At 42.7% G+C, this 22,283-nt stretch overlaps 1 protein-coding gene across 4 annotated transcripts in view; it reads right to left on the bottom strand.

Moving 5' to 3' along the window:
* SMARCA2 (SWI/SNF related BAF chromatin remodeling complex subunit ATPase 2) overlaps positions 1 to 22,283 on the bottom strand; it is a 188,022-nt gene that overhangs the window by 42,893 nt on the left and 122,846 nt on the right. For all 4 annotated transcript variants that reach the window (XM_074953295.1, XM_074953297.1, XM_074953298.1 and 1 more), the window contains 2 exons: positions 20,364 to 20,441; positions 7,248 to 7,466 (listed from right to left, as the gene is read on the bottom strand). In XM_074953295.1, the coding sequence (XP_074809396.1) occupies positions 7,248 to 7,466; positions 20,364 to 20,441 (297 nt within the window). The remainder of the gene's footprint in view (positions 1 to 7,247; positions 7,467 to 20,363; positions 20,442 to 22,283) is intronic.

Here is a 22,283-nt window from a genome sequence, read left to right as displayed (position 1 = left end):
GATTTTGGAAGGCATTTCAGATTCTTAAACCTTGGGTTGACTGCTGTTGCTATCTTTAGAAATCTCACATTGGTACCTTCTTTGCGTTTTGTCAAATCTGCAGTGAAAGTGTTCTTAAAAATGAACAACATGTGCGGAGTCATCACCTGAGAATGCTGTAAGATGAAATATATGGCAGAATGCGGGTAAAACAGAGCAGGGGACATACAATTCTCCCCCAAGGAGTTCAGTCATAAATTTAATTAATGCATTATTTTTTTTAACAAGCGTCATCAGCATGGAAGCACATCCTCTGGAATGGTGGCTGAAGCATGAAGAGGCATACGAATGTTTAGCATATCTGGCACGTAAATACCTTACAGTGCTGGCTACAAAAGTGCCATGCAAATGCCTGTTCTCACTTTCAGGTGATACTGTAAATAGGAGGACAGTATTATCTCCTGTAAATGTAAACAAACTTGTTTGTCTTATCGATTGGCTGAACAAGAAGTAGGACTTAGTGGACTTGTAGGCTCTGAAGCTTTACATTTTTTTTTTTTGTTAATAACTGCACTCAAAAACAAAACAATCTACATTTGTAAGCTGCACTTTCATGACAAAGATTGCACTACAGTACAGGTATGAGGTGAATTGAAAAATATAGTTCTTTTGTTTATCATTTTTACAGTGCAAATATTTGTAATAAAATATACACTTTGATTTCAATTACAACACAGAATACAATATATATGAAAATGTAGAAAAACATCAAAAAAATTTAGTAAACTTCAATTGGTGTTTAACAGCGTGATTAAAACTGCAATTAATTGCGATTAATTTTTTTGAATTAATTGCATGAGTTAACTGCGATTAATTGACAGCCCTAGCTATTTTCTGTCAGTCAGATAGTGAGTTCCACATTGCCAGGCCCTTTCTACTGCTGTGTTTCTCAATAAGGAACACTGAGAGAGGCACAGTAGATCTTATTCCTTTAATGGTAGAAGTATCCAAAAGATCCTACCACTTTACAGTTAATCCAGTCAGGTGCTGGGTGAAGAACAGACAGAGCAATCCAAGATGCCACAGGCTCAATGGCCTAAGAGGAGTTTAAACGGGGTTGCTTCTCAGAGGAACAGAGAGCACAGTGCGATGACAAAGTCCAGTAGGAGCAACAACGTCCTTGCACTAAGCAGCCAAAAAGGAGCACCAACGCTTTGAGCTCCATCTTGTGATGTCTTATTATGTTTAATCCAGAGGTAACTAAAATGAATGTCCAACACACTAGTCTTCCATTTCTCCACCATTTCTAAGATGTTAGAAGTCTCTCAATTTTAATTACAACATAAAATTATAAAACTAATTTTGCTGATCTTTGGAACGACTTGAGGAGAATTTTAATTCTTTATAAACAAAACCACATTTCCAGGGTACAATAGACAGAACATTCTATTCATTTTCAGTACTTCAAGGTGAGTTAGAGGTTACATTTTTAAGAGCTCTCCCAGTTTTTACTTGCCACCAGATGGATACATTTGGCAAAACCATCTTGAGGAGTCCAGTTTTTAAACAGTGTTTATACGTTTGCCAGTTGTGTCTCTTTTATTGTTATATACTGGGACAAACAAATCTTGTTTATATTTAAATTACCCAGTAAGGCCTTGATCCTGCAAAGTCTCAAGAATGTGCATACTTTTACAAATGTTTTTATTTTTCAGGTTTCACTGAAGTCCATAGGGTTCTGCTTGTGCACAGAGTCCCACCCACGTTTCCCGGTCAGGAGCCCATGTGTTCTGCTTGGAAAACAAAGGTATAAAGGGTGTCTACTGCCTATTTTGGTCTGCTTTCAAGACTCATCCCATTAAAAAAAGAAAGCCATAGAAGTTGGTACTAATGGTGAAGTAAAATATTGAACGTTTCTCTTTTTGCTACAGACTGAGGCCTTGTCTTCACTGTTGAAAGAGTGAAGTTTTTTACCTCCAAGTAACTAGTATGCATGAGCTATTCTGAGATAAAAACACAGAGAAGACCAGGCACGTCAGTTTTCCATGAGATAAACTCAGAAAGGCCAAGCCTGGAGGCTTCTAGCGCTGTTTATCTTGGGGTAGCTCATGCGTGGCAGTTACCTCGAGTAGAAAAACAAAAACAACACAAAAAACTACAATTCTCTTTTGGCAAGGCCTGAATGAGTATTTGTGGCCAAAACACATGACAAGCTGCTTGGAAGGTTATATGTAACCTTTGTTAAAAATTCAAATCCAGCCCAGGAAACCCATTACTACTCAATCACTGTTCAGAACCCTAAGAATCGGTAGTGACAGTTCTGATCCTATTACATTATAAAACCCACCATCATAATTATCAGTACTGTTTGCAATCTCAGAGAAGCAAAAGATCCAATGATACAGAGAAAGAGGAAGCCCTCCTGTATCGATCAAGGTCCATTAGCAGGCAGAGTGGGGCAGCTTGCACTGCCATTGCTTGTGCGGTCATTATTCTGCAGACACATCTTAATTTCCAATGCCATAAACCCAGCACTTTTCACAAGCACGAAGATGAACTAATTAAAATATTTTTTAGAAGAGTTTTGCACATATATTCTGGAAATCTAGTTTTCAAGTGTTTAGTTTTTTCTGACTCAGATCCCAAAATACTATTCCATCTTTGTGCTTTTTAAGGTTTTAACGCGGATTTTCTCTTCATGCAAGTCTGGGAAAGGTTTAACAATAATTACCACTGTTTCAGTAACTGTTTTGAATTTCAGTGTAAGCAATACCATCTCAGTAACTTAACCTAAGGCTTAGATAACTGAGGGTTTCAAAATTTTGCCTGAGAAGAACTGACAGTGAAAATCTTGTCATTAAAACATAGAACTTGTAGTTTCAGTTCATGTTGGCTGGCTTTTGGAAACTCATCTTAAAAACCTTGTTCTAAACAGTATGCAGCTCACTTTGGCTAAGGGTCCTCAACATTGCTGCTCACAATGCTGTTAAAAATACCAGCGGATGTTTGTTATTGCGCATTCCTTACCCAAGCACCTCCCTGTGGCGTTGTGCAGCGTAGCAGCCACTCAGCATCAGTTTCCCAGTTGCTCTTCCACTGCTCTGCCCAATTTCCAATGCCCTCTGGCTTTGCACAGATTTAGCCTTCCAGCTAGGCCTCTTACAGTTCTACCCTTTCTGGGGCACTCAAAGTCAGAAACAAGTATACAACAACACAAATTTAAACACTCCCCTTGCTCTGGAAGATCTGCTGGGCACTAGTTTTTAAGTTCCTAGACCTAGCCAGCCTTCTCCCCCAGTAAACCTTCCACATCTGCTCTCCGCCTGCTCCCCTCCAGCTGGAGGGTCGCCTATTTTTAAGCCCTTCCCTGGAAGCCTGCTTCCTAATCCAGGTGTCTTAATTTTGATTAATTGGGCCTACAGTAGCCCATTAACCCCTTCCTGCCTTGCATGGAGGCTTGTGTGCCCCATTACACTTTTATGTCACATTATTAGCCTAATGTTTCCTAGAGGAGAATGTATTCAAGGCACCAGTCGAAACTATAGTAATATTTGTTCAGATATTCTTTAAAAATCTTTGGCGAAACAGACCAAAAAGAAAATGGAAACAAAATCCCATTAACAAACCATAAAATGTTTTACTGCTTTTTGTTTCTCCTGAATTGTCACTCAGAACTTCTCTTTTCAAGACTTCACTCCACAAAACCAATTCCTGGGACTCTTGATCTGTTTCCTGAGAGCACAACTTAAATACAAAGCAGTATTTCAAGGCTTGTTTGTTAAGTCCCAACATTTGTACTTTTGGTAGTGCCTCAAAATACTTACTGCAGAAGGTATCCAGCAGACAGTTTATTTGCTTAAAAGCCAATACTGGGTGGATAAACTTCTCTGGCTCTCATTCATGCTTCAGACTCACTATTTTCTAATGAAGGAAAGCTCGCTTCATCTAAAGTGTATCATTAGTTTTAATTTCATTGTAACTTAGAAGTAACAGTCAGGACACCTAATTTTCTTTGATTTTCTTGAATTTCTTTCAACTGCAGCTAGACTTCAGTACAAGTAATATAAACAACTACTCAGGTTCCATGCAAACTTGCAAGCCATGGGCTAGCTTAATTTCCTTCCTCAATCTGCTATCAGTAGAACCGTAATGGGAGAAGACCTGCAGTACTCTCCACCAGATCATTCAACATATTATTCAATATTCCCTTCTGCCAGTGGGAAGTAACTCACACCCAATTTCTGCTGCTCTGACAGATTGTAGTCCCACAGGCAAAAGGCTCAGATTCCTATATAGCAAGGCAGGTTTGGTGCTTGTGATTTAGTGACCTCTATCATGGAGTAACTGGTATCCACGGATTCAGGACACTGGGTCAGAGGGATACATTTTTGAAACACAATTTTTTTGTAAAAAGGTTAAATTCAATCGGATATGCAATAAAGTACTTCACAGCACTCCATTTAGTTTGGAATGCATTTTTCTTCCAGTGCCCTGGGCAAATAATCACTTATGTGACTATAAGTAGATATTCAGCAATTCACTGAACTTTGTGATACAAAAGAAAGTTATGCTCTAGAGCTAGAAAGGAGAGAGGAACAAGGAAGAATGGAAATCAGAAAAAGATTCACGCATAGAGTGAGAGAGGATTCTGCATATAACAGCTTTTACCCAATTTTACAGATATCTATCTTTTATCTCCTATATCACAACCACCAACAAAGCTTGGGTAAAACATTAGGATTAGATAAATATTCGGATTAGATAAATATAAGAGCCATTAGAAGAAAGGCAAAACTGGAATGAATAATGAATATAAGGCAGATACCCCACTGAGCAAATCTGTATTACCTAATCAAAACCACTATAAATCAAATTAAGAGCCCTGGCTACAAAATGGCTGCTGGCCGCTGGCTACAAAATTATACCTTAAAAATACCTTATTCTGACTGAATGTAAAAGTAACATATACAAAGATCCCACATAAAAATAAGCCCTTGCACAGCCTGATTTAAAGCAAGGGTGATCTTGGGGAGCCACACCCATTGGTGAGGCAGGTAAACTGGAGGGAACTATGGGGTATTCTTCAGCTGCCAGTGATTGACATGTCTAGTTCTGCCCCCATACTGCAAGCAGACTGAAGTATTTATTGTAACAGATCTGTGATAGGGAAGAATGCCATGAATTAAAGACAAAATGTTTTTCTTAATTTAGAATTTACTGGATCGTGTGCATTTTTGGAGAGCCTTAGTGCTACTTTAAAGCAACTTATTGTCCACATGTTCTCATTAGCAAGAAACGGTTGATCTAAAATTTTTGTCCAGTGTGCATGTGATCATGTTACAATGGCAATGCCTTGGGGGTAAAGCAAATTATAAACTCTGGTAGTTGTATATATTTAAAGATTGTCATCTCATCATCTATAATCCCCTAGGTACTCCAATTCACAGATGTAGGAAAACTTTCTTGCTCAAGTAAGAGGCAAAATTGAGTGGAGAACACAACGCATCTCTCTCCCTGCCATCCCCCACATGACAAATAGTAACTAGTCAAATCAAAACTTGTAGCAATGAAACACTTGAGAAATAAAATGTATCAAATGTCAGATGATTCAATTTCCCAATATCCACCTGATGGCAAGGTCTTCTTACCATGCAGCAGGTGCACAGGTATTGTGCTATGCCATAAGTCTGTCAGAATAGTCATGAAATCATTACCAGAGTCTACATGTCAGCCTTTCCTTCTAATACTTTCAGTAACTCACTTCCCCAGGTGTGCCCTGTTGTAACCTAACTTTTCAGGTTGCAACATGCACTCCTGAGATGAAATGAAATCTGGGTGAATCTAGGGGAATCTAAAGGGAGCCTAAGATGACATTATGTTCATCTTCCTCTAATCCTCTCAATGTGCAATTGCCATTAGATTTCCTTAACTGCCTAGATTTACACTCATTTAGCAACATCTCCTGTAACTTGCATCCTTTTGCACACCACTTCTGAATTTGGCTCTGCTCTTTAGCCTCATGTCTCACAATGAAGTCTAGGGGCTTGTCTACATGAACAAACGGTTTACTGCAAAGTTGGATGTGAATCTACCCCACGCTAGCCTGCCATGGACTGACTGTCCGTGTGGACCCTGCTAACACACATTAATAGTTTGTGAAAGTGCTTTGATCTAGTCCTCTCAAATGCATCAGCAGGGGCCTCATGGACAGTAAGTCTACAGCAGGCTAGCTGTGGGGTAGATTCACACCCTAGATTGCTGTGAACTAAGTGTTCATGTAGACAAGCTCTAGCTAAAACCTACATGCTTGGATGGAGGCCATGTAGGTCAGCTGGGTCTGTCCACGTACCTACCTAGTGATTGTACACCACAATCTCTCTTTCCTCTACACACTCACACTAATTGGTTAGCTTCTGAATATATGCTCACGCTGGCAGTGTCCACTGCTGCTCTTGTCAGTCACATAGGTGTGCAATTTTGATACTTTAATAGATCATCACCTACTTACTCAAGTACAGTAGGTATGTATATGCAGATTGCTGACTAAAATATACATTTTAGCAATCCTTTCTGGAAATTCTAGTTGAGAAAAGAATGCTAAAAGTCTCTTACATGGTTTTGGAAAGACTTTCTGAAGATTAAACGACAACTTCTTACCACCCTCAGACAAATAATAACCTACTGAAAGGCTATATGCACTGAAGATTATTAGGTGTGTGCACAGGATGATAGGGAAATCTCAAAAGAATGAGAGGTTTGGTGTGAATAATCAGCTAAGTTTGGCTTCTTGAGTCAAGGCTCTCTTGCCTGGAAATCTTTCCATGAACAGTCTCTTTCGGAAGTTTTCTGATCTCACTGGAACCAGGAAATGCACAGACACATGGAAATGAAAGCATGAGAGAGAAGACTTTTCCAAAGTTTTCTGGATTTCTAATTAAGCTCAGTGTGTTTTTGTGTCTTGTTTTATCCCACAGTAATCAGTGGTTTGATAGACAACATGAAAAAGCATCTGCATCACTGAAAAATTACAACAGTATGTGAGTAAAAAATAGCTAGATCTATGGCAACAGAATATTTGCAACACAGAGAGGAATAATGATTCCAGGTCTAGCAAAAGTGCCTGGCTCCAGCAACTTAACTTATATTTTTAATTCCACACATTCCTCTAACTCCAACTTTGTAATCATCACTGACAAACCCCCTCCTCCCCCAAAAAACCAAAACTCCCACAAATACCAGCTGTCAGAAAGGAAAAACGTGGCACATACCCTGAGCCACTGTTTCTCTGTGAGAGCATCGCTGTAGTCCACATCTCTGCGCTGACGGGACCCCCTCCCAAATATTTTTTCTTCCTCTTCCTCACAGGTGAGCCTTTCCACTTCAGCATCATCTTTAATAATCCAGGATGGCAGATCATCCTCCTCCATCAAGCGAGGCTTGCGCTTGGGGTTTCGGGCATCCTCTCTGCGACGATCCATGTCCATACGCTGCAAGAGCAGTCAGTACAGTTGTTAAGACCAGTGTGGGAAAGCTGGGTATTTAATACTGTATTAAGTTTTACATAATGTTCTTTTTAAATCAGTCTGACTACATTTCGTCCCCAGTTCTCCATACTTCTATGGAGTATTTAAAACAAGGAATATCCATACATGATAATTGGTCATGAATCTCTAATTCAGGTTTGTTATTACACAGTGGCTTCTATTTCTGAGGTACTGAGAACCTACAGTTCCCACTGAAGTAAATGGGAGGAGCAGATACTTAGCGCCCCTGAAAATCAGGTCATAACGGTAGTGGGATAGTTACTGTTTAAAATGCTGTCTCTACTTTTGCACATATTTTATAGTCTATCATCACTGATATAAGTGATTTAAAAAAACTAAAATTATTTGATAATAACCCTTTGAGGTTTTATTCCCATTTTACTGAAGGGGAACCTATGCCCAAAGCCGCAGAGGGAATTCTCTAAGATGGAATAAAGAAGTTCCTAAACCTCAATCCTATTCAGAGGACACCTTGTCTCTTTGTTATCAGAGCCTGAATGCTATCCACTTGGAATGTTGATAGCTGTTTACTGGAACACCACATAAACATTTTAACCCCCCCACCCCGCCCCGGCAAACCCCCTTCCCCCACAGATTATGCTACTTAAAAAGCTAAGAATCCTAGAAGTATCAGATTGTGTTACAGCACTATTGTTTTTATGACTCAAAGAGATGTCTGGATTATTTTCATACTTGACAAGTGATTATTCCATAAAATGGAGTACACTGCTGAGATTTTTCAAAGCTGCTTATGGGATATGGATTCCCAATTCCCATTAACTAAGTAGATGACCATTAGGTGGTTGCAAAATTTGTGGACTTCATATTTTGAAAAAAACAATAAGAAAAGTTAAAAACGCCAAGATACTGTAACACTGAAAGCTGCTACAGCTGTGGTCACTGACTTGTTACAAACCTTTTTACTCACAAACAATCCATTCTTAATTCTGTTGTGGCTACACACTGTACTATATCTAGTGCAAATTGAAGCGCATCATCCTTTCACAGCTCTGGGATAACCAAAGCACAAGTGATCAAGTTGCCGTCTTGAACCTCCTTACATTGCATGCATTTTAAATATAATTCTACATTACACCGACTTTTCTATTCCCCTTTTAAAATATGACAATTTCTGTATTAACTAACTGGCAACCTAGCATGGGTTTGAACTGTTGGCAGGTCTGGCAAAGAATGTACAGGTATAATCAGAGAAAAGGCCTCAACAGGCCCGTTTTGATTACTTAGTAGCAAGGATTAGTAAAGTACACCATTCCCATAAGTTGCATAGATCAGCATCCTTTAAATAATTAACTTTTTACCCTTGTAGAAGTGTTTGATTTGCTATTTGCAAGACATGGATTGAAAGGCTAAGTCAAAATGCGTATTAATAATGCTTCTTTCCTGAGGGAAAATGTGAGAGGAAAAAAGTTAAGACACTCTTCCTTGAGCCTGACTACAAAAGATTACAAGTTTGGATTCTGTTTCCCCAAAAGCTACTCATAAAAACCCTTGTATTACTGGGATACCTGTGATCAAATCTTCCTATATGTCACTGACAGACAGATAAAACAATGAATGATTTTACCCTTGTTTCACTGTAACTCTGGTACCATACAGAGGTTATACACATGCACCCACAGCAACGTCGATTATGCCTGAAACTAATCTAGTGACTTAAGGCCCCTACGCTGCAAACACGTCCATGTAAGTAAAGTTGAGAATGTACATGTTTGTCTGATCAGGGTCTAAAACTATCAGCTTCAAAAATATCCTGTATTGCTGACATATGAAACAGGCAGCCTATACCTTCTCTATTATAACTGTGTTGGTCCTAAAGAGGAGCAACAAGGGGGATGGCTCTCATCTGGAGCTTACAACTACTTATTTTTAGCATAAGGATAATAATATACTGCCATTTTGGTTTTGAGAAGGAAAATTAATTAAAATAGCACAAATAAAGTATCAACTCAAACTTTTTGGGTGCTAGGATCCTATTTCAAAGGATGATTTTAGATTAGGAGTCCTTACTTTAGTTAAAAAATAGTACTAGACACGGCTTTATTTATATTATACTTTAACTAGAAACAAGTTTATATTTTCCCTTATTTTGTTTATCAAGTAAGGCAGGAAAAGTTAAAGATTTGTTGCAACACATTAATAAACATTTCAATGACACAGCTAATTCTCACTGCTGATTTTTTCTATTCTTGCTAGGGGTGCAACCAGAAAATAAGGTTGCTAACACTTGCAGCAAGTCACAAGAAAAGTCAATAATAGCTGAGGGTTAGGGGTTGCCCACAATATTCACAATTGTTAACTATCACTACTCATCCAGTGATATCATTTGATAGGGCCAGAGTTATTCCAATTTCGGTAGAAAACGTCCATTCCCTCTCTGTTGTTTTTCCTCCCTAAATTCAGGGTAGATTTGGATCTGATTTAGGAGCAGTTGTAGTGAGTGAGTGGGTGGATGGGAGGGAATGAAAGAGTTATTTTGAAAGTTAAATAACTGGAAAGAACTGTAGGGAATGCAGAGATCCAGTCATTTAGTTTCACAGACACCTGTCATAAAGGCTGGTCAGACCTTCAATGAGTACTGCATGTGTGTATCCATTTATTTACTGAAATAGTACATACGCAAAAGCAACAAGACTTTGGGATTATTATTATTATTTTAAATAAAAAGATTTCCGGCTGACACCTTGCTGGCCATAAACTCCAGTTTAAGAACCACTGCCCTAGGCAATTTCTTTAATATCTAATGCCATGTCTGAAAAGAAATCTGACAAAATGCTGGGATTTCTTTTTATTTGTCCATACGTACAAGTCCTTTAAATACCTTTGTGTGACAGAATTACAAGCAAGCACCCAAAAGCAAGAAAGAATTTCAATTTATTACTACCTTTCAACAAGAAGCAAGCATTTGCCTCGAAACCTGCCTATAAATCTTTACGCTGAACACTGAAGGAGGATTAAATGCAATAATTCTTGGCCTAGAAATGGGAAGTGCTTCCTGCTGCTGACTAGGAGATCCAGGTGGAGTGGGGAGGCTTATACTAAATCTGAAAGACCCAACAGGTGAGTCTGTTTGGAATTCATGTCCTGAGCCTCTGGGCAGGCAGTGCCACCTGTGTGTGGAATAAGGAGTTGAAAAGATTCTAAAAGGATGGAATTGTTGGATAAAAAGAGGGAGAGGCACTCATTGATTATCACAGCATACAGAAATGTTTGTAAGACTTGCTACAGTGATAGTATACTACGGAGAAGTATTTATGAATAAGGTAAGGTAAGCTAAGAATATCTCAGACACAAATATCTTGTTTTCTGGTGCTAATGACTTGGCTGTAAATGCCACGTTTAAGAGACTATGATCTATTCTTACTTAATACCAGTACAAAGAATATTTTCAACATAAAGGCCTGATACTGGGATGCAATGTGGCTGGCACAGATGTGCTGTAGCGTAACTGATTATGAGAGAATCACACCAATGCAGGGGGCTCATTTGGTTTGCTAAGTAGCTTCTACACCCCTGTGCTCCACTGCCAGCACAGGAGGCATGGCCAGGAAAGTAATGTGGCTGCAGCTTCTTTACGTCTCGCTGATCACTAGCTGTCATATCAGCCCCTTCAGGTTTCTCTGAGTTATGCCGGAGGGCTGGCCTGGGACACAATTGGCGCTAATCAGGGAAGCAAAAGCCACTTTTGCACATCCTTTCCTGGGTGGTTTTGCATGCTCTCCAGCTGCATATGAGGATCTAGACCAAGGAACAGTTATAATCTGAAAATGGAGTGTACAAATGATGCCTTCTTGCTAAATCAATCAGCTCCCATCTCTATTCAGTCTGCTCACATTCATGACTAAAATACATTACTGCCTTTTACTCCTCTTAGCTCAGCTAAGACAGGCAGTTAAATTCTCTTCCTTCTTATGTATCAATATAGTAGTTCTTTAAATTCTACTTACACCTGTGCAACCCCACTGAAGGGAACAGGATTGTACAGGTATCAGTGAAAGCAGAATCTTTATTACTGGTGACGATGCATGAGAAGGAAACCTTCTTCTTCCCAACTTGACTGAGATCTCAAGGCTGACTGTACATGGCTGGCAGACAGAAGAAAAACAACTTTTTCCTTGTTAACAGAGTACACCTGATATTAAAATTACTGAGAAACATGGAACCCTCACCCCCAATGCTAATATGACCATAACTTTTCAGACTAAAACTGCATTTCAATGTGTCTACCTATAATAGGTTACTTTATTAACAATTAAAGCATTTCCTATCCACTAATGCTTGCCTTAACACCTTGGGTTTTGAAGGATGTGTTAACTTCATTTCCAGACTTTTAACGCTTAGTGTCAGCTCCTTACTTTCCTTCACAGCAGATAAAAATTGATGAATTTTTGAAAAAGAGAATCTGATTTTTATTACTGAAATCACTTTTTTGGTTTTGTTATTTACATTATAATAAATTAATTGTTTTTCTTTTTAAAAATGAACTTTAACTGAAATCTGAATTTAATACAAAATATGGTGGTCTAAACTTATTATAACCTCTTAAAATATTAAAATAATAAAAAATGCTGAATTCATAAGCTTCTATAAAAAACTTTGAGTAGAAGGCTCCTTTTCTACATAAAGAAAGAATATGGGGAAAACATTCAACTTTTGAGGTCAAGCTTTTATGGCACAGTAGGTCCTATACTATATTATGGTCTTGTTTTGTTTAATAAAAATAAATTTTATATACAAGCAACGTCAATAGCATTCCTCAGTGGACACTTGTGAGTCCACTAAAGTGACTCACAAGAAGTACCCACCCCAGGAGGTGGGACTCGGCACCCACCCTGGAAGATGCAGTAATGGCATAATAGTTCATAAATGTATGGATGGATTACTACACAGTAGCTCTGCAAGTGCTCAATATTGAGAAGTCACTGAGGAATGCTATCAATGTTGCTTGCAGTCTCGTAGAATGAGCTAGCACCCTATGAGGGGTTATACCTGCCCTGCACTGGACAGGAAGGGGTTAACCTCATACTGTGGGCTGAGGAAGCCATGCCCCCTCACCCTTGCATGCTCCAACTGGAACCACAGTATAAAAGGGAGCAGCCCAGCTCAGTCTGGGCTGACTGCTGAGGAGAGAGGCTGCCTGTTGCAAGCTCCTACTTGGGAGCTGCTGCAGCCCCAGACTGCAGAGGTCAGGTGAGCTGAGACCCAGGCAAATACCAGGCTACCTACAGAAGCCGTGAGGACAAGGAGTCCTCAAGAGCTTAGCCTGCCAACTGCCCCGGAGGAACAGAGAGCCTACAGATTACAGAGCAGGTAGGAAGTAGCTCCTGGGGACTAGACATTGATCTGGTTATGGAACTGGGAACAGGGTCAGCATGTTTCAGACAGATCCCCACTGACCCACTGGCGGAAACTCTCTCTGCTGATAGGGCCCTGGGCTGGGACCCGGTGGAGTTGGGAGGGGCTGGGTCTCCCTACCCCAGCTGCCAACCCACCCCAGGTGATGGCCCACCCTCTTCTTGGCTGCTAGGCCCTGCTGCCCTGTGTGGAAGGGCGGGCCTACCGGCTCTGGCCACTAGGCCATACTGCCCGTAATCCAAGGACCATCACCCTGACAAAGTATACCCCTTTGTGACAGACCCACTGAGGAGGTGTAGCTGAAGCTATTTCACATGCAGTCTTCATACAGGATGTTATCTCTGAAGAGACTGCTTGACCCTTTGTGCGATCTGCATATGACACAAGCAGATGAGGTGAAGCAAGAAATGGAGAATTGTGAGAAAGAATTTGCAACTCGTACAGTCCTTTTGTGGATGTTATTGCTACCAGGAACAGTTTTCTGACACAAAAGGGAAAGGAACAAGATGCCAAGGGCTCACGCGGAGGTCCCATCAAAGCCGCTAGGACTGAGTTATGGTCCTATAGAGGAATCAGCTGTCAGATTGGAGGATGGAGACAAAGAAGCCCTTCTAAGAATCTTGCTAGCATGGCCCTGGAGAAGACCAATCTTCCATGAATGGGGGATGAAATGCCGATATCACTGCCAAATTCACTGTCAATGAGCTAAGTACAAGTCCTGACGACTGAAGGTGCACCAGATACTCCAAGATGTCCTGCACTGAGGCCAGCATCGGCTGAATTCCACAGGCCAGTGACCACACCGAAAACCACTTCCATTTCACTTACTGGGCCATTCTGGTAAAGGCCTTTCTACTGTTGAGTAGGATCTGTTGAACAGCCACCGAACACCCTCTTCCTCCTCATTTAGCCATGAAGCAGCTTCGCCATAAGATGTAAGGTGTCACCGTGATTCTCTGTGAGATGGTCAGGATGGAGAAGGCAGCGTATGGAAAGCTGAATTCACAGTGTGAGAAAGTCAGAGAATCAGCATGGGACTTGGCCTTGCTGGGGCAATGAGAATTAACTTGGCCCAATCTGCTTTCAGCTTGAGGATGACCTGTGGGATGATCAGGATCAGGGGGGGGAAAGCATACACAAGAGCTGAATGCCAGCTGAAAAGGAAAGCATTGCACTGAGGCCCTGTCATGAGCAGAACAAATGACCTTTCCTGTTGCCCCTTGTAGCAAACTGACCGTTGGCATGCCCCAAGCTGTGAAAATGACCTGGAGAATTATTGTCTTCAGAGACCACTTGTGACTCAGGGAAAAATTCCTGCCAAGGTGGTCTGCAAGATGATTCTGGACCCTAGGCAAGTGGTCTCCTATAGGAGTGATACTCTCCTTGATGCAGGACTGACACAAACTGATTGCGCCATGGCAGAGCATCCTGGGGCATGCTCCCCATGGCTTGTTCACAGAATACATCATGGAGGTATTGTCAGTAAGTGTATGGACCACTAATATGGTCCAGAAAAGCGTGGTATGCATTGGCCCAGTGCTCCAGCATGTTGATATGCAGTGAAGACTCCTGCTCTGACCACCCACCTCGAACTATCAGCGACCCCCAGTTTGCTACCCAACCCATAAGGGAAGCATCAGTGACAACAGACCTGTTAGGTAAGTGCCGGATGAAGGGAACACCCTGGCAAAACATGCTCTGGACACATCCACCACTGCAGGGAGTCCAGGACCAGTTGAGGAAGACAGACCAATCTGTCCAGGGGATGAAGAGTCGTACAGTAAACTGTCCTGAGCCACATTTGGAGTAGGCAAAGATGCAGCCTTGCAAACTGGACCATCTGTGTGCAAGAGTGCATATGGACCAAGAGCCTTAGGCATATCCGAGCTAAGGCTGAGACTGCACACTGAGGCTAAGGTGGAGAATAGCCTGAAAACAGTCGGTTGGCTGAAATGCTCTCGAACTTAAAGAGTCTAAGGCCCCATGAACTCAGTTTTCTGAGTCGGAACCAAAGCTGACTTTCTAGTGTTTAAGATGAGACGCAAGAGGGTCGAGCAAGGGCAGTGTAGCATTGACATGAGCAAGATCTTCCTTGTTGTGACTACCCCTCAGTAACCAGTCCTCCAGACACTGGAAGGCATGGATTCCTGTCTTCCTGAGATATGCTATCACGATGATCATGTATTTAGTAAAAAACCAAGGGACAGAAGAGAGGACCAATGGAAGCACCATGTACTAAAAATGGCAAAACTGCCACATAAAAGTCGGCATCCGGAGGTCCAGAGCAGCAAACCAGTCCTTCTTGGACAACATAGGGAGAATAGTCAATAGACTGACTACTCAGAACCTCATGTATCTGATGTTTGTTGAGGCCACAAAGGTCAAGATGGGTCTTACTCTTTCCTTGGATTTGGACACCAGAAGTGACCCTGGTGTACTGGTGGAACCTCCTCCTGTGCTCCCTAAGCCAGTAGAGAGAAACTTGCGCCCGGAACAGTATCTTATGAGAGGGGTCCCTGAAAAGGAACAGGGTGGAAGGGTGAGGGGAGTGATGGAGAGGAACTGGATAGCACAGCCTGATCTGATGCTTAGGACCCAGCTGTCAGTGGTGAGTGAGCCCCAAGCATTGTGAAAGCAGGCCAGCCTGTGCCCAAATAGAGTAGATGGGGAGAAAGTAGCAGTGACTGGAATACTGCTCTGGACCAACAAGTCAAAATGGGTGCTGGGAGGGCATGTGGACTGTCCGAACCCAGGACCTGACTGTTTGTCCTAGAGCAGTGGTTCTCAAACTTCATTGCACCATGACCCCCTTCTGACAACAAAAATTACTACACAATCCCCGAAGGTGGGACTGAAGCCTGAGCCCCACCACCCTAGGTGGGGGTGACAAAGTCAAAGCTCAAGCCTCACTACCCCAAGCTGGGGTTGGGAGGACAAAGCCGAAGCCCAGGGCTTCAGCCCCGGCAAGAGGCCTGTAACCTGAGCCCTGCAGCTCAGGGCTGAAGCCCTTGGCTCGGCTTCGGCCCCAGGTGGTAGGGCTCGGGGTTCGGCCCTGGGCGCCAGCAAGTGTAACAGCAGCCCTGGCTATTGCACACGCTGGTGGTGCAGAAGCCCCACGACAGTAGTCAACAGTGGCGGTGGCAGCAGCAGCAGGAATATCGTCTGCAGCACATATTTGAGCAGCCTCTCCCGCCCCGAGATAATGCGACTACCCCAGAAAAGTAGGGTTGCGACCCACTTTGGGGTCCCAACCTACAGCTTGATAACCCCTGTCCTTGAGGATCTATGCTCTTTCCTGGGGTAGTTGCATTATCTCGGGGAGGGAAAGGCTCCTCAAATACATGCTGCTGTTGCTGTTGACTACCATAGTGGGGCCTCTGCACCACCAGCATGTACAGGACTCTAGGGTAGTGTCTGAGTCCTTGACAGAATGCAGTCTTGTCCGTCTTTCCCACAACAGCGCTGGGCCACTGAAGGGCAAATTCTCTGTGGCCTGCTGCACATGAGGAGCAATGCCTGAATTCTAAAGCCAGGAAGCTCTTCTCAAGGCCATCGCTCTGGCCAAACTATCTGCGACATCCAGCATGGACTGCAGTGAAGTCTTAGCCACCAAGCAGCCTTCGGTGACAAATGCCCAAAATTCCTCTCTCGATGTTTTGGGCAGCTGGTCTGCAAATTTAGAGATAGCCGGCCAGTTCACAAAGTCATACTTGGGACAGCAATGCCTGCTGGTCAGCCATCCGCCTTTGCAAGGAAAAGGAAGTATAAATCTTCCTGCCCATCAGGTCCATTTGTTTAGAGTCTTTATCCTTGGGAATGGACTGAACACTGCCCTGCCAGGCTCTTTGTTCACCACATTTACAACTAGGGAATCTGGGGCCAGATGGGAGTATAAACCCTCAAATCCCTGCACCGGAATGAAGTAGCAGTTTTCCATGTAACTTTCTGCAAGTGGTAACGAAGCTGGCATGCTCCAGAGGACTTTTGCAGGCTCAAGGAGCGCATCATTAACAGGGAGGGAAGACAGCTGCAGGATATCCAATAACTTGTGAGTGTTCTCTTGCAGGAACTCTGCTTGAATACCCAGGAAAGCAGCCATACATTGCTAAGGTCCTGGTACACACTGAAATCTTCCAGTACCAAAGGGGAGGAAGAGCCAGGCACTACTGAATTGCCTGGGAACAAAGATGAAATGGTTAACTCCACCAGGGCTGGATCATGCTTCAGAACTGATGGACCTGCAAGGAATGACTCTGGTGGCTCCACGAGGGAAAGGCTCACCAGTGCCTGGGCCAGTACCAGATTGACGGTCACTGCCACGGACCTGGTTGATGATCTCGCCTTCAAGCAAGATGAGGAGTGGGACTTCTGCAGGAAGGAGCATCCCACACATTCATGGAGGCCACTGGCATGGATAGGGCATAGGTGGCCAGTAGGTGCCGGGCCAGGGCCCCTCAGCCCGACCGCGAGACAAGCACCAATCCTGGTACCCATAGCGCTCCATGAACAGCCCCTGATGCAGGTCAGGCGATGGAGAGTGAGAGGAAGATGGTTCCAATCTGGACACCAAAGAGTCCTGGCCTTCAGGTGGAGCCATCCCTGAGTGTGTGAGCAACTGGTCTGACTAATTCGTAGCCCAGCATGATGAGGGAATTGGTGCTGGTGGTGGACACCATACCAGCGGCACAGAGTATGCTACCAAGTATGCTTTCGGAGTTGGAAGCTGTGTCAACCCTGAAGTTGGCAGCGGTACTGAGCTAACTGATGGAAGCTATGTTTAGCTGTAAATGAACACATTTTCACGGTTATATTAGCCAGTGAGAATGTACCTTTCTTTAGAAAGTAACTGAAGTACAGGTGGAAAAGCTGATTTAAAATTGATTATTTAAATCAAGGCTTTTCACTTGGTGATTTAAATCAGTGATTTAAATAGCCTTGATTTAAATTAACCCACCTTACTTTCCTTTAGAGGTTTTGCGATGCATTAATATAGAGAGCATGATTTATGCACTAACAATGGCTAAACTGTCATGACTCCTGATCCCCTCCTTATTGGTTGTTTTGTGATGATGCTCAAGCTTATTCCAAATAGAGAGAGCTTCAGAACCTTTTTGAAGTTAGCCATGAATTCAACAATGAGGTTCAACTTGCAATCTGGCTCCTTCCTTCTGGGCTGCTGGAATGAAGAAGCTGTTTCAGACAACAAATCTGCTTGTGTTCCACAGTGAAAAATAGATATTTAAATTTCAGTCTTTATCTCTGATACACCACCACCCATGTCAATCACCATGTATCTTGTAAAGTCAACTACTCAGCTTGAACACAACAGTAGCAGCAGGAAATTGCACTGGGTGTGCAAAAATGTGTATCTGTGATGGAGATCAGGAAGGAGCCATTTAGTTTACTACCATGGTCTGTAACTATACACTTGACTAGCAGTGCTGGCAAATCAAACATTCTCCTCTTGGCTCCTGGCCTGCCAAACTCTTCACACCTGACTCCTATTGTGGCAATGTTTAAATGACAGAACTCCTGAACAGACCCATTCTCTCATATATCACTTCTTTCAAGTCTTAAATACTACTCAGGCAACATTCAGTAGAGCACAGCAGAGTAGGGCTGGCAGCTTAGTAGCAATATGATGCTTTGCCACCTGGGGGAAATGTTGCCTCTGCCATCTGAACTTTGGTACAAGTGACAATTCACACTTGTGTACAGACTGTGCTTTAAGGCACATCCCTGAGCAAGAGGTGGTGTGCAGCTATCCTACCCCTGGGATTGTCTCTCAAGCTCCTACAGTCCCTCCCAGCTTTCCGGATATGTGTGTCTCTATCTGTCAACATCTCAGAAAATGCAGTGGCCTGCTCCCCCAGTGCAGGAGGGGCAGAGTGCAATGATTCCACCTCCACGCTTCCCCCTTTTGGGTGTGTGCTCCAGGGGCTGCATGAACATGGGGTCTGGGATTGTGACAGGCCCTTGCGTGTGAAGGTGTGGAGGCTCCCTCGAGCAATCCCTGCCTTGGGTGCTCACAAAATGGCCAATCCAATAGCTGTGCTTAGGCAGACTTCTTAAATTCTCCCAGCAGTACAGCTTCCCTGCTGCTAACAATGACGGAAGTGCTAATGTAGACCAGATGCTGTACCTCTGTATTATCTAGTCCTGCTTAAAGAATTGCTAAACTTTCTCAGTTCAGACAAGGCAAACCGGACCCTGGACATCACCCCGCAGCAACCTCAACTAATGATAGTTGCCAACTGTGTCCACATATCTATTCAGCGGACACCATCATAGGGCCTAATCACATCAGCCACACTATCAGACGCTCATTCACCTGCACATCTACCAATGTGATATATGCCATCATGTGCCAGCAATGCCCCTCTGCCATGTACATTGGCCAAACTGGACAGTCTCTACGTAAAAGAATAAATGGACACAAATCAGACGTCAAGAATTGTAACATTCAAAAACCAGTTGGAGAACACTTCAATCTCTCTGGTCGCTCGATTACAGACCTAAAAGTTGCAATTCTTCAACAAAAAACCTTCAAAAACAGACTCCAACGAGAGACTGCTGAATTGGAATTAATTTGCAAACTGGATACAATTAACTTAGGCTTGAATAAAGACTGGGAGTGGATGTGTCATTACGCAAAGTAAAACTATATCCCCATGTTTATTTCCCCCCTTACTGTTCCTCACACGTTCTTGTCAACTGCTGGAAATGGCCCACCTTGATTATCATTACAAAAGGCCCCCCCCCCATCTGCTGCTCTCCTGCTGGTAATAGCTTACCTTAAGTGATCACTCTCGTTACAGTGTGTATGTTAATGTTCTCTATGTATATAAATCTCCCCACTTTATTTTCCACTGAATGCATCCGATGAAGTGAGCTGTAGCTCACGAAAGCTTATGCTCAAATCAATTTGTTAGTCTCTAAGGTGCCACAAGTACTCCTTTTCTTTTTGCGGATACAGACTAACACGGCTGCTACTCTGATAGAAGAAAAGAGCACCACCATAAGCTTCTAACATACCATTGGTTAAACTATTATATTTGCCCATGGCAGAAACCCAGTAGAGCACAACATGAGTAGAGCCATTTAAAATGTATAGTATCAAAAAATCAGAGCCAGAAATAGTGACCAGCTGATAGGCACTGAATTCTTCCAAGGCAACTCTGAATCCTCTTTCCCCTATAGTGTGTGAGTTAGCATGCAGTGGACACTCCTTCACCTTACCACTCTTCAGGACTTACCCCTTTTTAGTCATCCAGTGAAGCTGCTCCCTTTTCAATGGAGATTACATTCTCTTTCAAATAGGGAGCAAAATAAGCAAATGCTCCTCCCTCTCCCACAATACCATTCTATAGTTTGAATCCCAAAAGAGTAGCAGCTCTAGCAACATAAAATGTTAACAGGAAAGGACTACGGAAGAAATTGTACTACTTATTGTCAGAGTGCCCTTACCATGAAGAGATCAAATTCCTCTTCACGCCGTGCAATCATCTGATTCAGAGTCTCGTCATCAGGAACTTCATCCTCTTCCTAGTGACAGAGAGAAAAAGATTTATGGACATGCAAAGCAGTGGCTGCTCTGATGCATCCGTTCTTACCAGGTCAGGGCTGCCGTGACCTTCCTTCTCCCTGAGGATGACACATGAAAAACACTCAAATCAAAACTAAAACTGAAAGCCTCTAGCTGATAGGCCACTCTGAGGAAACAGAGGTTTGACTTCATCAAAGATGCAGATGGGACTTATTACCATCTTCATAAGTGTAGTATGAAGAAATGAGCAATTGTGCAATCAGGAAATTTTGGTTTGTGGTTTTCCTGGATCACAAGCACAGCTCGTTGTCAGCTCATTTTTTCAGTTAATGTATACATTTCCCTTTTGCTAATGTACAATATTCTCTTCATGGACTCCCCAGAGATGCCACTTCTCTCCCATGCTATCTTTGCTGCCTTAGCAAGGCTGAAGGAGGAGAATCCTAACATAACAGTACTGCTAATCACAGAAAGGAACTGGACAAGCTTTGTTTCTTTGAACCCAATGCCCCATCACAAGCTCTAGCTTTAAGTTTTGCCTTCTGCTATTTGACAAAGATGTTCCTTTATAGAAACATACAAAAAAACCTCAAACGCTGTTCACTGGCAAAATAAATCTAGAATCTAGTATTCCATTCAAAATGGTCTGCTTCTGTACAGTAGAATGTACATGTTTCAGCATGATCAGGCTCTACAGTGCTCAGTTTTCTCTCTGAATATATTTATTGTTGTGAAAGGTGTTGGTGTTCTAAGTCCACCTACTGGCTGACAAGTCTCCACATCAGAACTGGCAACTTTAATAGCAGTCTCAGAGGAGAGGCCACATACTGAACAGGCCTGGAGCCCAAACTACCCTCTTACAGATGAAGATGGCGCCTCAGAGTTAAGCCGGAAGAATGTTTGCAGAGCACTGCGACGGAAGCTTGCACTGCCCTGCCCAAGCTATACCTGTTCTCTAGAGAAAGGACGTCATTCTCAAGAGCTGTCAACATGGTAGCTTACAAAAGTGGTATGTTTAAAAATATAAAACTATGTTTACACCTTATGCACTTTCATGGCTGAGCTAGTAACAACTGCATAGTTCCTTCAACAGGAAGCAGGTGCAATTTCCTTCACAGACCTTGGAAATGCCAGTGTTTAATCCAATGGCATTGCTATAAAAAATCTGTGCATTTAGCAGCAACGCTTCCAGTCACAGTTTCCATCTGCAACATCCAGAACAAGGACACTAGCACAGATAAACACACTTGTACTGAATGTTAGTTTCACCTACAATGTCACAGATTGGAAAATGAAGCTACGAAATACTGTTTGATTCCGACCCGTGACCTTAAACAGCTTTAAGATATTTCCTGCAGCTCCCATTGGCCAGGAACGGCAAACTGTGGCCACTGGGAGCTGTGGGGGGGGCCATGCATGCGTACAGTCAACGTAAACAAAATATCTCATGGCCCACCAGCGGATTACCCTGATGGGCTGTGTGCCGAAGGTTGCCGACCTGTTCTAGGCACAAAACCTAAAAGCACCACTGCCCATGGAAATTGCCTCCCTAAGCAAGGAAGTATTAACAGGCAATAAAAAGCATCCCTTCTGCCATTATATATCCACATCTCTCAAATTTATGTTCTTTAAATCAACGGTAAAGTGAGCCATGCACTATACTGAATAGGGCCACAGAAGTGAAGGGGCAAATAAAATACAAAATAGCTATGGTGGTAAATTTAGGGATACCATTAATAGACAATTACCACACACACTGAGCACAGTGCTTCTGCTGCAACTTAGAAAGGATCCCACATATAGACGCTAAGTGTGCTTAGCACTGGGAATATGAATTAGGT

Source organism: Natator depressus, chromosome 5, assembly GCF_965152275.1.
Source record: "Natator depressus isolate rNatDep1 chromosome 5, rNatDep2.hap1, whole genome shotgun sequence".
Classification (NCBI taxonomy): domain Eukaryota; kingdom Metazoa; phylum Chordata; order Testudines; family Cheloniidae; genus Natator; species Natator depressus.
Note: the sequence above shows the minus strand (reverse complement) of the source record. Positions and strands in the feature narration are given on the sequence as shown.